Source organism: Oncorhynchus gorbuscha, linkage group LG21 (assembly GCF_021184085.1).
Source record: "Oncorhynchus gorbuscha isolate QuinsamMale2020 ecotype Even-year linkage group LG21, OgorEven_v1.0, whole genome shotgun sequence".
NCBI classification, from domain to species: domain Eukaryota; kingdom Metazoa; phylum Chordata; class Actinopteri; order Salmoniformes; family Salmonidae; genus Oncorhynchus; species Oncorhynchus gorbuscha.
Window position 1 is genome coordinate 13,313,946 of NC_060193.1, and position 14,708 is coordinate 13,328,653.

General features: G+C 45.3%; 1 protein-coding gene across 2 annotated transcripts; it reads right to left on the bottom strand.

Annotated features, from left to right (window-relative positions):
* Positions 1–691: 691 nt before the first annotated feature.
* Positions 692–12,645, bottom strand: LOC124007846 (serine protease HTRA3-like). Of its 2 annotated transcripts, none has more exons than XM_046318627.1 (9): positions 11,781–12,645; positions 8,031–8,130; positions 7,201–7,423; positions 3,529–3,723; positions 3,315–3,347; positions 2,550–2,664; positions 1,849–1,906; positions 1,616–1,711; positions 692–1,425 (listed from the first exon to the last, which is right to left on the bottom strand). In XM_046318627.1, exons 1-9 carry the CDS (start codon positions 12,199–12,201, stop codon positions 1,257–1,259), a joined length of 1,410 nt encoding a protein of 469 aa, XP_046174583.1. In that variant the 5' UTR covers positions 12,202–12,645; the 3' UTR covers positions 692–1,256. The 2 variants fall into 2 exon arrangements, with proteins under 2 accessions (XP_046174583.1, XP_046174584.1); XM_046318628.1 differs by having other exon boundaries at positions 8,031–8,135; positions 11,781–11,944.
* Positions 12,646–14,708: the final 2,063 nt, after the last annotated feature.

Sequence of the window (14,708 nt, forward strand, 5' to 3'; positions counted from 1 at the left end):
TTGTACTAAACAAGGCCTGCAGCAGTAAACATTCCTGACTTCCTCATCAGCCATCTCCAAGTGCAGCAGAACGTTGTCAAGGGAATCACACATGAACGGACACACACTCCTCACTGGGTCAATGTAAGGACGCCCTATGACCTCGGTTCCATTAAAGATGTTCATTCTCATATGAAAACATTCAATCTGAAGAAATGATGATTAATATATAACTCACTGCCTGTAAAGTGAGTTTATTTATTCATACTTTAAGCACAAGTTGGTATCGTAAACTACTTATGAACAACTCATAACAGCTTTATAAAGGGGACATTAATGTAAAGTGTTACCAGCGTGTCGGTTATAGTAGAAGACCGCAGGAATACAGCAACAGATTCAAATCAGACATTTGCTTACATTTTACCAGCTGAAAAAATAATGTATTTCTTTCAACTGACCATTTCTGACCAAAATGTGATCTTTCTTTCAACCTATAACTGACCAAATAACATTCACAGTTGGTTAGGGGAATGGTTCCGAACCGACAGCATTGGACACAGCTACTCGTATATACAGAAATGATTTCTATTCTAACAGATTTAAAAGGCCATAAAAGCAATGTAACAATTGAAACATCTATTATGCTAAAACTTGTCTTAGCAATGATCGCTTGCATTTGGAGTAAGTGATTCTCAAGTAACAGCTCGTATGCTTTGACAAAGACATTTAGATGATACAAAACACATATATAACAATACAAATCAAGTGTTTGGTTTCACTGGGACTTTCAGTCCTAAATGCATCTGGACTCCAGAGTTCTGTGGAGATTTGCCAAACAAGGTTCAGTCGGTCTATCGTTTCCCCATCAAGGTTCCAACAAACAAACACAGTTTTTCTGTTTGTTGATAGTCTTCACCTTGGATCTGAATGGTTAAAAAGTCACCCTTTAGGCATAGATCTAGGATCCTATTTTACCCTCCCAAATCCTATCATCAACCATTAGGGGGAGAAACAAACAACTGACCCTAGATCAGTGATTAGGGGCAACTATCAGTGTCTAGGTCTCTCAACAAGCGTGTTTGTTTGGTGGTCCATATACTTTTATCAGTCTCCCGGATTCCACACCACAGTTGCCATGGTTACTGCCCGATGACGTCGTAGGGCTCGGTGTTGAACAGCAAGGGGCCTGTTCATGAGTGACATTGCAACGTTACAGAACGTTCAGATGATGATTATTTTTTAAATCTTGAATACACTGGTGGTCATTTTCGTCATGATTACTGCATAATGACATCAGGCTGGATGTTGAAGAGTAGGTCGTCGTTGCCCCTCCTGACCTCCAACAGCAGAGTCGTCTCCTCTGTGAGCGCCCCCTGTAGGTCAGCAGTGGTCAGCAGCGGACGGCCGTTCAGCTTCACGATGATGTCGCCGTCTCTGATTCCACCTCTGTGTGGAGAAAAGGGATTTCAAAATATATACATTTTCACATGGTCTGTGGGTATTGCAAAGCATTTAGTTTTTAAATACAAATAATAATGTTCATTTATTCGCAGCTTATTCATGAACGTTATTATAAAATGTAACTAAATATTTTAAGCCAATCAATGGTCATTGTATAGCAGTATAGACCACCTACTTCTGTGCAGGAGAGTGAGGAACCACTTCATGAACGTAGATCCCACTAGAGACATCAGGGAAGTCTGGGTTCTGCTGCTTCAGCTCCTCAACCAGGCTACACAGGACAGACAGGCAGACACACAGTAAAGTTACTTTTGGAAATAGTACCTTTTTCTGTATTTATTGTAGACCATAGAGATGTAACATATAATATGTAATATATAGTTTAACACACGTGTTACCAAGACTTACGCTGAGGTGATGGTGAGCATCCTTATTCCAATAAACCGCTTCTTCAGTGATCTCACTTCTGTTAAAAAAAAGTTATTTACTCATCTGTTCTATTCTACTTCCTTTTTCTGTTAAGATGTGATCATGCTGTCATGGTTCCTGTCCTAGAGACATTAACGACACTCAGGTGCGTCCAATTTATTCATTATGATGTCACGGTTAAAAGAGGTGTGTTTTCTGTTGTCCTTTGCAGAAAACGGAATTGTTTCCTGAGTGAGGTTGTTTCCTGAGTGAGGTTGTTTCCTGAGTGAGGTTGTTTCCTGAGTGAGGTTGTTTCCTGAGTGAGGTTGTTTCCTGAGTGAGGTTGTTTCCTGAGTGAGTATTTGAGACTTAGTGTTTGTTGTTTTATTCAAGTGTACTGTGACCCTGAAGCTACCGGTTCTCAGTGAAGTATTATGTTGATCCTTAACCACTGATTCCTCGTCTGGTCTCTTCTCTGCACCTGCGTCCAACCTCACCACGTGACACATGCTTCTGCCTGTGTGTCTTTACTGTATGGTGACGGGCCTTGCTCTGCTTGTCCAATGATTTGTTAGGGGAGGGGAGGGGTGGGCCTACCTTTGCTCGACTTGTCCAATGAGTTGTTAGGGGAGGGGAGGGGTGGGCCTACCTTTGCTCGACTTGTCCAATGATTTGTTAGGGGAGGGGAGGGGTGGGCCTACCTTTGCTCTGCTTGTCCATTGATTCGTTGAGGAAGCGTGTGATCCTATCAGAGGGGATGGCGAAGGAAATCCCAGCAGCCACCTTGAGAGTGTTGATGCCGATCACCTCACCATCCTGGTGGCAGTCAGACAGATAATGTAACATTGTGTTATGAATAGAAAACTGGATTGCTACGGTTACCGATCACCTCACCATCCTGGTGGCAGTCAGACAGATAATGTAACATTGTGTTATGAATAGAAACTGGATTGCTACGGTTACCGATCACCTCACCATCCTGGTGGCAGTCAGACAGATAATGTAACATTGTGTTATGAATAGAAACTGGATTGCTATGGTTACCGATCACCTCACCATCCTGGTGGCAGTCAGGCAGATAATGTAATAATAAATAATAATATATGCCATTTAGCAGACGCTTTTATCCAAAGCGACTTACAGTCATGTGTGCATACATTCTACGTATGGGTGGTCCCGGGGATCGAACCCATTAACATTGTGTTATGAATAGAAACTGGATTGCTACGGTTACCGATCACCTCACCATCCTGGTGAGATCCTATACAGGGGTCTTTAAGATGTCAGCACTGGGCTGGCTTCATTTAATTACATAGAATATTAGAATGGGAATCCTGGCAACATGACTCACAAGATCAGTGAACGTTTTATTACTAGCGTATTATATTTCTATGGCAACGGCTTCTTCTCAAGATTATCACATTGAAGGTTATGACTAATGTTATGGGTGCGGATGTAACTCTTACCAAGTTAACGAGAGGTCCACCTGAATTTCCATACTGAGAAAAGATGGAAACAATGATTATTAAAACAACCAATGGGATGTGTCTCTGTGTGTATGATCATGGAAGTCCTCTAAATGTCACAGACAGCTAGACAGCCGATGAATTGGTTATAAGTGGAGTGTGCTGTAATTACCCTTTAAATAAAGTTTAGATAAACTTTAATAGAATGTCTCACGTTAATGATGGCGTCCGTCTGTACATAGCCCATGTCAGAGTCCCTGATGCCCAGCTCTTTGCCGTCCCTCTGGGCCGTGCTCACGATCCCCGTGGTAACCGTGTTCTGGAGCGCAAAGGGGCTGCCGATCGCAACCACAAACTCACCGGGTCGAAGGTCGGCCGAGTGGCCTAGCAACAGCACAGAGAGCTTTTTCTAAAGGGAGAAAAGAGAGAGGAAGGGGGCGATGATGGGAGGGAGGGGGGGGTGATGATGGGAGGGGGGCGATGATGGGAGGGCGGGGATGTGAGGGGGGGCGAGAGAGGGTGGGGGAGGGGAGAGAGGGTGGGGGAGAGAGGGTAGGGGGGGGGAGTGGTGGGGAGAGAGAGAGAGGGTGGGGGAGAGAGAGGGTAGGGGGGAGTGGTGGGGAATAGAGAGAGGGTGGTGGGGGGAGAGGGTGGTGGGGAGAGAGAGGGTGGTGGGGAAGAGAGAGAGGGTGGTGGGGAAGAGAGAGAGGGTGGTGGGGAAGAGAGAGAGGGTGGTGGGGAAGAGAGAGAGGGTGGTGGGGAAGAGAGAGAGGGTGGTGGGGAAGAGAGAGAGGGTGGTGGGGAAGAGAGAGGGTGGTGAGGAAGAGGGAGGGGGAGAGAGGTTGGGGGAAAGAGAGGGTAGGGGGGAGTGGTGGGGAATAGAGAGGGTGGTGGTGAAGAAAGAGGGTGGTGGGGAGAGTGGGAGAGAGAGGGTGGGAAAGGGTGGGTGGGGGAGAGGGGGTGGGGGAGAGGGTCAGGGATAGGGAGGTAGAGAGAGAGGGTGGGAGAGGGAGGGGGAGAGGGGGTGGGAGAGGGTGGGGGAGAAAGGGTGGGAGAGAGGGTCAGGGATAGGGAGGTAGAGAGAGAGGGTGGGAGAGGGAGGGGGGAGAGAGAGAGGGTGGGAGAGAGAGGGTGGGGGAGAGAGGGTGGGGGAGAGAGGGTGGGGGGAGAAAGGGTGGGGGAGAAAGGGTGGGGGAGAGGGAGGGCGATAGGGAGGTAGAGGGAGGGGGAGAGAGAGAGAGAGAGAGGTGGGGAGAGAGAGGGTGGGGGAGGGGGGGAGAGAGAGGGGTGGGGGGAGAGAGAGAGGGAGGTGGGGAGAGAGAGAGGGAGGGTGGGGGGAGAGAGGGTGGGGAGAGGGGGGAGAGAGGGTGGGGGATAGGGAGGTAGAGAAAGGGGGTGGGAGAGGGAGGGGGAGAGAAAGGGTAGGGGGGAGAGAGAGGGTAGGGGGAGGGTCGGGGATGGGGAATAGAGAGAGGGTGGTGGGGAGAGAGAGAGGGAGGTGGGGAGAGAGAGAGGGTGGTAGGGAGGGGGAGAGAGAGGGTCGGGGTGGGGGAGAGAGAGGGTCGGGGGATAGGAGAGAGAGAGGGTGGGGGAGAGAGGAGAGAGAGGGTGGGGGGGGGTAGAGAAAGGGGGGGGGAGAGAGAGAAAGGGTGGGGGAGAGAGAGGGGGGGTGGGGGGAATAGAGAGAGGGTGGTGGGGAAGAGAGGGTGGTGGGGAAAGGGGGTGGGGGGAGAGGGGGTCGGGGATAGGGAGGGGAGAGAGAGAGGGAGAGGGGATGGGGGAGGTGGGAGAGAGGAGGGTGGGGGGGGAGAGAGAGGGTGGGGGGATAGGGAGGGGGGGAGAGAGAGAGAGGGTGGGGGAGGGTGGGGGAGGGTCGGGGATAGGGAGAGAGGGTCGGGGATAGGGAGGGGGAGAGAGAGGGTCGGGGATAGGGAGGGGGGAGAGAGAGGGTCGGGGATAGGGAGGTAGAGAGAGAGGGAGGGGGGGAGAGGGTCGGGGATAGGGAGGGGGAGAGAGGGTCGGGGATAGGGAGGGGGAGAGAGAGGGTCGGGGGGGATAGGGAGGTAGAGAGAGAGGGTCGGGGATAGGGAGGTAGAGAGAGAGGGTCGGGGATAGGGAGGTAGAGAGAGAGGGTGGGGGAGAGGGTCGGGGATAGGGAGAGGGTGGGGGAGAGGGTCGGGGATAGGGAGGGGGAGAGAGAGGGTCGGGGATAGGGAGGTAGAGAGGGAGGGGGAGAGAGGGTGGGGGAGAGAGGGTGGGGGAGAGAGGGTGGGGGATAGGGAGGTAGAGAAAGGGGGTGGGAGAGGGAGGGGGAGAGAAAGGGTGGGGGAGGGGAGAGAAAGGGTGGGGGAGGGGAGAGAAAGGGTGGGGGAGAGAGGGTGGGAAAGGGTCAGGGAGAGGGTGGGGGAGAGAAAGGATGGGGGAGAAAGAGAGCGGGTGGGAAAGGGAGAAAGAATAGACAGAAAGGGGGAAGATGAAAAGGGAAAAGAGGTGAGAGAGAGAGAGAAGAGTTAAGTAGAAACATGTGCTCACAGACGGATAGTGTAGGAGAGCGAAGGAGAGAGAGACTTGTAGGAAATCTTTAAAAGGAAACTTCATTTTTCAACTTCATATTCATCATGTCCATGTTGTGTTAGACTGAATTTAAAATGGATTAAATTGAGATTGTGTCATCCGCCTACACACCATACCCCATGATGTCAAAGTGGAATTATATTGTTAGACATTTGTACAAATTAATTAAACATGAAAAGCTGAAAAGTCTTTAAGTCAATAAGTATTCAACCCCTTTGTTGTGGCAAGCCTAAATAAGTTCAGGAGTAAGAATTTGCTTAACAAATCACACAAGTTGCATGGACTTACACAATTGTTGAATGACTACCTCATCTCTATACCTCACACGTATCTGTAAGGCCCCTCAGTCGAGCAGTGAATTTTCAAACACAGATTCAACCACAAAGACCAGGGATGTTTTTACAATGTCTCACAAAGAATGGCACCTATTGGTTGATGGGTAAAAAAAAAATCAGACATTGAATACCCCTTTGAGCCTGGTGAAGTTATTAATTACACCTTGGATGGTGTATCAATACAACCGATCTCTTGCCGGAGAGGAAGGAAACCGCTCAGGGATTTCACTATGGGACCAATGGTGACTGGAGAAAACTGAGGATGAATCAACAACATTGTAGTTACTCCACAATTCTAACCTAATAGAGTGAAAAGAAGGAACAGAATAAAAAATATTTGACAACATGCATCCTGTTTGCAACAAGTCACTAAAGTAATACTGCAAAACATGTAGCACAGAAATGAACTGTTTTCTCCTGAATACAAAAGCCTTATGTTTGGGGCAAATCCAATGCAACATTACTGAGCATCACTCTGCATATGTTCAAGCATAGCGGTGGCTTCATCATGCAGCCACCACTATCATTTAGATTAAGCAACTACAGTGTATATTTGGCCTTGTGTTTTAGGTTATTGACCTGCTGAAAGGTGAATTCATCTCCCAGTGTCTGGTGGAAAGCAGACTGAACCAGGTTTTCCTCTAGGATATTGCCTGTGCTTAGCTCCATTCTGTTTATTTATTTTTATCCTGAAAAACATGAGCCTGAATATATAACCACCATAGTATTTGGACCGTTCCATTGTAAAAAGTCCAAAAGTCTTTAGGATACAGTGTTAGTCTTCCTCTCACCACAAATATTGGAGTCTTACCACAGACACATTGTTCACAAAGAATTATCAGGTAGAACAGACAACCAGCAGTAGTCCGGACCTCCATGGGGAAAGATTAGAATATTTTTATATAAATCAACCAGTCAACAATACAGTGGTATATCTAATAATAATATATGCCATTTATATAATCCACTTGTCTCACCAGTGAGTTGACTTTTATGGTGGCGATGTCGGACTTCTTGTCAATGTCCTTGATGGTCGCCTCGTAGATGTCACCACTGTGCATCTGAACCTTGAGCTGCTGATGACCTGACATAGGCGTGGTGCTGGACACGACGTGGGCATTGGTCACTATCAGGCCCGTCTCTGACATCACAAAGCCTGACCCGCTGGACAGAGGGACGTTCCGGCCGAACAGAGGGTGTCTGGGGTTCAAGAGGTCAAAAGAGGTACACATAGAGCTAGAAATATAAAATGTCTAATGACAAGACGAGAGTTTACTGTGTCATGTGAAGTGCTATTGCCTATGATGAGAGATGACATACGATCCACACTGTTGTGATGAAGTTACTACTAAGTTACTACGTTATATGTGATCATTTTGGTTCAACCATCATGTGCCCTTTCTTCAACATGAGTAAGACACATACTGACACAAAACCCAGTTGGGAATCCAATTTGAATATTGAAACAATGTTGCAAATGTCGGAGAGACAGACAGTAAGGTTTATACAAATCTCCAATGTTGAAAACTAAATGTTATTCTAAAAAGAAATGTGAGATAATGTCTAGATGCTTTTGATAGTGGAGATCAAGTTTATAAATTACTTGGCTGGGCTGATAAGACAGTGGATTGCGCAGTCAAATGGAACACAGTAAATAGGCATTTTAACGTCAGATTTAGCCGGTGGTAATTGGTGGAATAGACACCAGGGATGCGCTTTAAACCAATCGGCATGCAGGATTAGACACACCCGTTGTATAATGCAGTACAAACACACGTGTCTGCCTACACAAACACACTCAGCGTACCTGAGGAAGAGTTCGATGTGGACCACAGCCGGAGCGATCTTCTCCACCACGTCAGCTATGAAGTTAAACTTATACCTGGGACTGGTGGGGTGTGAAGTACCTATACTAGCGGGAAGAATTACTCATGTTAACAATAGAATCCAGTCACTCCTCCACACCATCACCAGTCAAACGTCATATTTTCTAGCTGTTATCTGTTAGCTGCAGCCTAATGTGCAGTAAACAGTAGGCTTCAAAGTGGTAACAGTAAGGGCCCAGAGTGGTCCCTAGTTAGGTCATGTGATCAGGACAACAACATCAACAGTATTGGAACAGCAGCAACACATATCGGAGGTCAACAAGTGCAGGTTCCTCTGTGAAGCCCTACACTACTTTATTCTTCCCTCCACCTCCTTCCTAAATGAAAGCTCAGCACTTTGGTCTAAAAGCAGCTGGGAGGTTGTGCCGGGCTGCAGTCTTTCAGGGCCATGAAAGAGCCTTGGTGGCGTGTGTGGCGTGCAGCCGTTAACAAACGTTAATTACAGCGAGTTATTTCCACTACATGGCAGCCGCATCACCGGGTATCGTTTTGTTCTCCTCAGCTGACTGCGGTTTTCCAGTGTGTGTCGGTGTGTGTCAGTGTGTGTGTGTGTGTGTGTGTGTGTCGGTGTGTGACCTCCTTGGCTTGTGCATGTATACAAAATCAGGCTACAGAGCTGAGTTTAGAGTACAAACAGTCAGCAAACATACACTCTGTCCTGAAACTAGCCTGTGGCGTACCAGTGACCTCAATATCAACTCCCAGATTTTCCAGTTACTCTTATTCATCACATGCAGTTAAACTAGGGCCAGGAGTTTTTCCTGACTGGGGGATCGTCATCATGAAAAACACTATCACTAACCAGGGCCCAGAGTTCCTAGTCAGATCACATGGTCAGGGAAAAACATCTGACTCTAGATTTTAGAACTATTCTCATTCTAACCATTTGCAAATCCAATTTTTGGCTATGGTCATCCTCGTAATCATTGACAAACCGTTGGCTAAGGGAGTCTAGAATTAAACATCCAAGCGAAGTGGAATTTCAGAAGAACATATTTCAGCACTAGGCTACAAATTGGTCCTCTACGGTTGGCTAACCAAGCATTAGAAAAACCAAACCAGTGGATGGCACAATCTTGGCAGTAACTGTGGAAAAACCAACTCTGCTATTAGTTTAGCCTGGTTCCCCAGATTTGTTTTACGGTCTTGCCAACTCATATGGTTATTGGCAAGACGGCACAAACAAATCTGGAAACCAGGCTGCTATTATCCTGTGTGGTGGCCAATAATGATACTGTACCTCATGCTTTTCTGTGGGATAGAAGAATATATTGTAATTCCAGTGTTTATGTGCACACATGCATGTGTACATACTGTAGATGCAATGCTAAGGTAAGGGTTTGAGAGAAGTCTGGAAAATGTGGGTTTGGAATGAAGAACAGTTTGAAGATACTAATCATGTACTTAGACTGAAGGCCAGCCCATCCTAATGATAATGGGGAGATCATTTTAGCTTTAGGCCGATGTGGTAGCTGGTCCATCTGAAATAACTCAAGGATGACTTGAGGGCAAACACGTAAATTGAATGGGTTCACATGCTGATATAATATTAGACTGAGTGGGATATGCTGTAGACTGAGAAATGAGAGGCAATGGAGATGTGAGAATAGAAACTAAAAATGTAAACGGTGATAATCTTCTATTCCTAACTCAACGGGGAATGATCAGTTTAGTTAGGGAAGCTTTGAGTAATTGGCCAATTTGTCAGGAGATTAAGATAAAACGCCACCATCCATAATAATCTGCCTGTGTGAGGTCTCTACAAAGCCTCGATTCTAATTGGCTCATGGATGATTTGGACCAATGAACAGATTAGAATACAAATCTCATCATCAGTCATCCGTATCCCTCATATTAAACTCCATATAGTTATGGGTTCAAATACTATTTGAAATCTTTCCAATATCTTAAACATTTGCCCTGCTCTCCCTGGAGTGCCCGATTGCCAAGGTTAGCAGTTTTGGGACTATTCTATTGGTTCTATTGCACCAGGCAAGGTCAATCAAGCCCAGATTACATAGTTGAAATTATTTCAAATAGTAGTTGAACCCATGTATGGAGATTAGAACAATTCAATGGCAGTCAGTCACATGCTTTTAATCCCCTGACACAGAATAATTACCTCTGATCAAAGTCAATACAAATCGGATATGCCATAACTTTCTGTGTCTGCATGGGACTTCCTGCTTCTGGTAAAGTCTCTGAAGGAACACAAGCCAACTGTTTCCCTCATTAGTGAGAAAGTACTGTATTATTCGGGTCAGGTCAACCTGAGACGTTATACACTTAGTTGTTTTGAAAAGGGAATTGATGGACAAATTTAATACGGTTGGATTAATTCTGTGTAAAATACCTGCATGATATCTCTTCCATATTACAATGGAGCCCCCTCAGTTTGCATGAGCTCTGTTGTCTATATTACACAGTACAACTTTGTTGATGTCGCCTGCAGTGAAGCGTGTTACCCACCATCCAAAAAGGAACTCTTTAGGCCGGAGATGGTATGAAGTCATGTTTTGATTCTAGAATGTCCCCCAGGAACTATTTGTAATGTGCTACATTATTTTTTATAAAAAATAAATACATTCTGAATGGAATGGGAACCAAGGTAACTGCCACCCCTGGGCAGGAAAATGCCTATAAATGGACACAGGAAATGCAAATAAAAGCTAGACAGGAAAATAAACATTGAACTCTGACAAGTGAAGTCATTCATTCAGTGGATGGTGATTAGTTTTAATCATGTGAGTCTAATCTATAGGAAGTCTGTCTGGGTGTAATGATGGAGATTCCCCAAGGCACAGATCAGCTTTCTCTCCCCCAATCCTAACCTAAACCATTAGGAGGGAAAACCACAAAACTGGCCTCAGATCAGTGTCTATGGGAAACATTTGTCCTTTTGCAATGAGGGACATAAAGGACTTGTAGGGGTTGACTTTAGGGGTTAACTTTAACGATCCAGTCACCCAGACAGTCTGCTGGCTACCTGTTTTGACAAAGGAGGGGCTGAAGGGTTGTTCATGCTCTTCCACTAGCCTACTTACAGTAAGCTGTTCCTATATAGCGCACTACTTTTGAGCAGAGCCCGATGGGCCCGAACCAAATCTCAGCTTACAGTATGTAAAAAAAAAAGAAGTGCACTATATGGAAGAGGATGTCATTTTGGATGAACCCTGTAACTGCACTATGCAAACATCACCCATATCAATTAATCATCCACATTGCATAAAGTGCATCAAAGTAAGTGTGTGTGTGCAAATCAAATCTGATTTGTCACATGCACGGGAATACAAAAGTTGTAGACTTTTCCGTGAAATGCTTACTTACAAGCCCTTAACCAACAATGCAGTTCAAGAAATAGAGTTAAGATAATATTTACTAAATAAATAAAAAATAACACAAAATAACAATACCGAGGCTATATACAGGGGGTACCGGTACCGAGTCAATGTGCGCGGGTGCATACCGGTACCGAGTCAATGTGCATGGGTGCATACCTGTACCGAGTCAATGTGCGCGGGTGCAGGTTAGTCGATGTAATTTGTACATTTAGTTAGGGGTAAAGTGACCATGCATAGATAATAAACAGCGAGTTTCTGCTAATATTGAATTGTATGTTGCAACTGTTTGTTGTTGTTTATTTAGTTTATTTTTAGACACAAATGACTTACCTTTGTTTTGGTTGATTTTGCATGGTCCCTTCTGGACCGAGTTGATGGCTGGCAGACCCTGTTGCAGTGCCTTCCTACTCTGCGCCTTAAGCTGACACACGTTCCCATATGTATTGCCATCACTGCCGCACACTTTATGCACTAATTTACACTGGCAGAACCCCTTGGCGAGACGCTTGCCGGCCGGGTGCTTGCAGTCGAGTCCATCACCGCAGGGAAGGTCGTCTTTGCGCCCGCATGGTTCGCCTTCGCCCTGGGCGCATACCAGGCAGCAGTTGCATCGGTCTGGAACGTACCCCATCGGGCAGCTGGGGCTGGGGCAAGTGCTCACGTCGCAGCGCTCTGTGCACTTCTGTTTGGGCTCAGCACGGACGAAGTCCTCCACGCAGAAGAGAACGGTGGCAAACAGAAGGACCTGCATTGTTGGCGATTTGGTAAAAGTTAAACCTATAAAATAAAAATAATGTAAAGTATTTACATGAAGGTCATGTTCGTCACAAAACGGTTACTGGTCATTTGGGAAGATTGAACGACGCGCAACGTCTTTTTGCATCACTTTCACGGGACTGTTGAGACAAATTTACGCTTGCAGGACAGACATTGGTGTCTTCTTACGACTGAAAAGTTCTTCACTCATATGCATATCCTGATTCAGATTAAACGGGCAACTTTATCCCAAAGGAGTGGAAATTCATCACAAAGATCGATGCAGTGTTTACAACTAGCTGTACGTTATTTGTAATGATCCCGGTGACGCCGAGTCTACATTGAAACGAGTGTCAGTGCAGCAGGCTTTTCTTTTCTCAGGTTTTTTGGAAGATCTCATATCATTCGTTCGCATCTGGTCTGGCTCTGCCCCTCCAAAGCGCATAGCTGAGCAAGAGGCCTTTGATAATAAAAACGCGCCCCCAGGAGGCGGAGAGAAAACTGACTTCATTGACACACACCTCATAACCATTGAGTTTTCATCACATCGAGCATGTACGTTGTCATCATACCTTGTGATGAATAACTTGAAAATGAACTTTGTCTGTACCTTGCCACGGTAGGCCAAAGCATAATTAATCACAATACTCACTGAGCAATATTATGCAGGTTACCGTTTTTCGTCATGAATCTTGTTCTGGAGGCTGCTCTGCAGAGTGGTCACTAGCTGGCACAGCCATAAAATTGGTTAAAACCAAAAAGCATATTTTTGTTTTCATACATTTCTTTTTACACTATAGCCAATTTTTACTTTGCAGCTGGCCCATGTAGCGGATACCGCTCAGTCTGACTCCAGTGCAAGATTCATGACAATAAACGTGTCAAAATATGTGTCAAAATATTGACGTAAATAATTGGGTCTCTGTCTGTAAACATGGGCGTGGATGCACTCAGTAACTGAGCTGTCGCGTGGCAATTTGTTTTTTCCTTTTCAAAATATGAAGTCATCCATTCGTCTGGATGTGAGCAAGTGCACTATACATCCTAAATGGCACCCTACTCCCTACACAATGCACGAGTGCACTATAAATGGAATCGGATGCACTAATAGGTTGGCATTTGGGACGGAAACACATGTTTTTATAAGCACCCCTTTTAAGGACAATTTAAGATGACCAGCCGGTAGAAACATAATGGTGGTTGTTTTTCGCACATACTCTCTCTCCAATAGGAATGGGCATCAGGCTAGAGCCTAATACATGTTTGTTTAGGTAGAGAAGAGAGGAAATGACACACTATCCCCTATATAGTGCACTAGGTTTGACCAGTGCCTGTAAGGAATAGCGTTCCATTGGGGACAGAACCATATGTGTTTCACCAACCGCGGGTATGTTTATTTGAAAGCTTAACGTCAATCACTCCTGGCACTTTTCGGAAACACTGGACCCCTTGTTCCAGTCACCAACTGAGCTGACCGTTAATGGGGGAAGCAGCACTTGGTGATATTTTCACGATTCCTAAGCATACTTTATATGTGTTATTCTTGGGATAAAAAAAAATAATTGTTGCTGAAGTTGTGATATTACCACTTATTACAGAAAAGTAAGACTCAGAATTACTCTCTCTTTGTCCGTAACTTTTTCAATAGTCAGAGCTTTCCAGGCATGCTTTATGTACAGAACTCCAGCACAGCATGTGGTTCATTTGGAAAGTGTTTGGTGCATACAGTGAGCTGCTCTAATTCAGGAAAACATACAGTGAGCTGCTCTAATTCAGGAAAACATACAGTGAGCTGCTCTAATTCAGGAAAACATACAGTGAGCTGCTCTAATTCAGGAAAACACAGTGAGCTGCTCTAATTCAGGAAAACATACAGTGAGCTGCTCTAATTCAGGAAAACATACAGTGAGCTGCTCTAATTCAGGAAAACATACAGTGAGCTGCTCTAATTCAGCTGCTCTAATTCAGGAAAAAACAGTGATAATTCAGTGAGCTGCTCTAATTCAGGAAAACATACAGTGAGCTGCTCTAATTCAGGAAAACATACAGTGAGCTGCTCTAATTCAGGAAAACATACAGTGAGCTGCTCTAATTCAGGAAAACATACAGTGAGTTGCAAAAGTATTGGGACAGCGACACTGTTTGTTGTTGTTTTGGCTCTGTATCCAGCACATTGGATTACATCAAGCTTGTGACTCTACAAACTTGTTGGATGCATTTTTGTTTGTTCTGGTTGTGTTTCAGATTATAATAATGAATGGTAAATAATGTATTGTGCCATTCTGGAGTCACTTTTATTGTGAATAAGAATAGAATATGTTTCTAAACACTCCTACATTAATGCGGATGCTACAATGATTACGGATTGTCATGAATGAACTGTGAATAATGATCAGAACTGTGGTCTGATGAGTCAACATTGTAACTGAATGCAAAGTGCTATGTCTGGAGAAGCAGGCACAGCTCATTACCCACCTAACACCATCCCTACAGTGAAACATG

Bases quoted from the DNA above. Each gene is read 5' to 3' on its own strand.
- LOC124007846 (XM_046318627.1), bottom strand. From the start codon at position 12,201: ATGCAGGTCCTTCTGTTTGCCACCGTTCTCTTCTGCGTGGAGGACTTC. The intron at 8,131-11,780 runs GTAAGTCATTTG...CCGCTAGTATAG, and splicing joins CAAAATCAACCAAAACAAAG to GTACTTCACACCCCACCAGT. The intron at 7,424-8,030 runs GTACGCTGAGTG...CTTGAACCCCAG, and splicing joins CACATCGAACTCTTCCTCAG to ACACCCTCTGTTCGGCCGGA.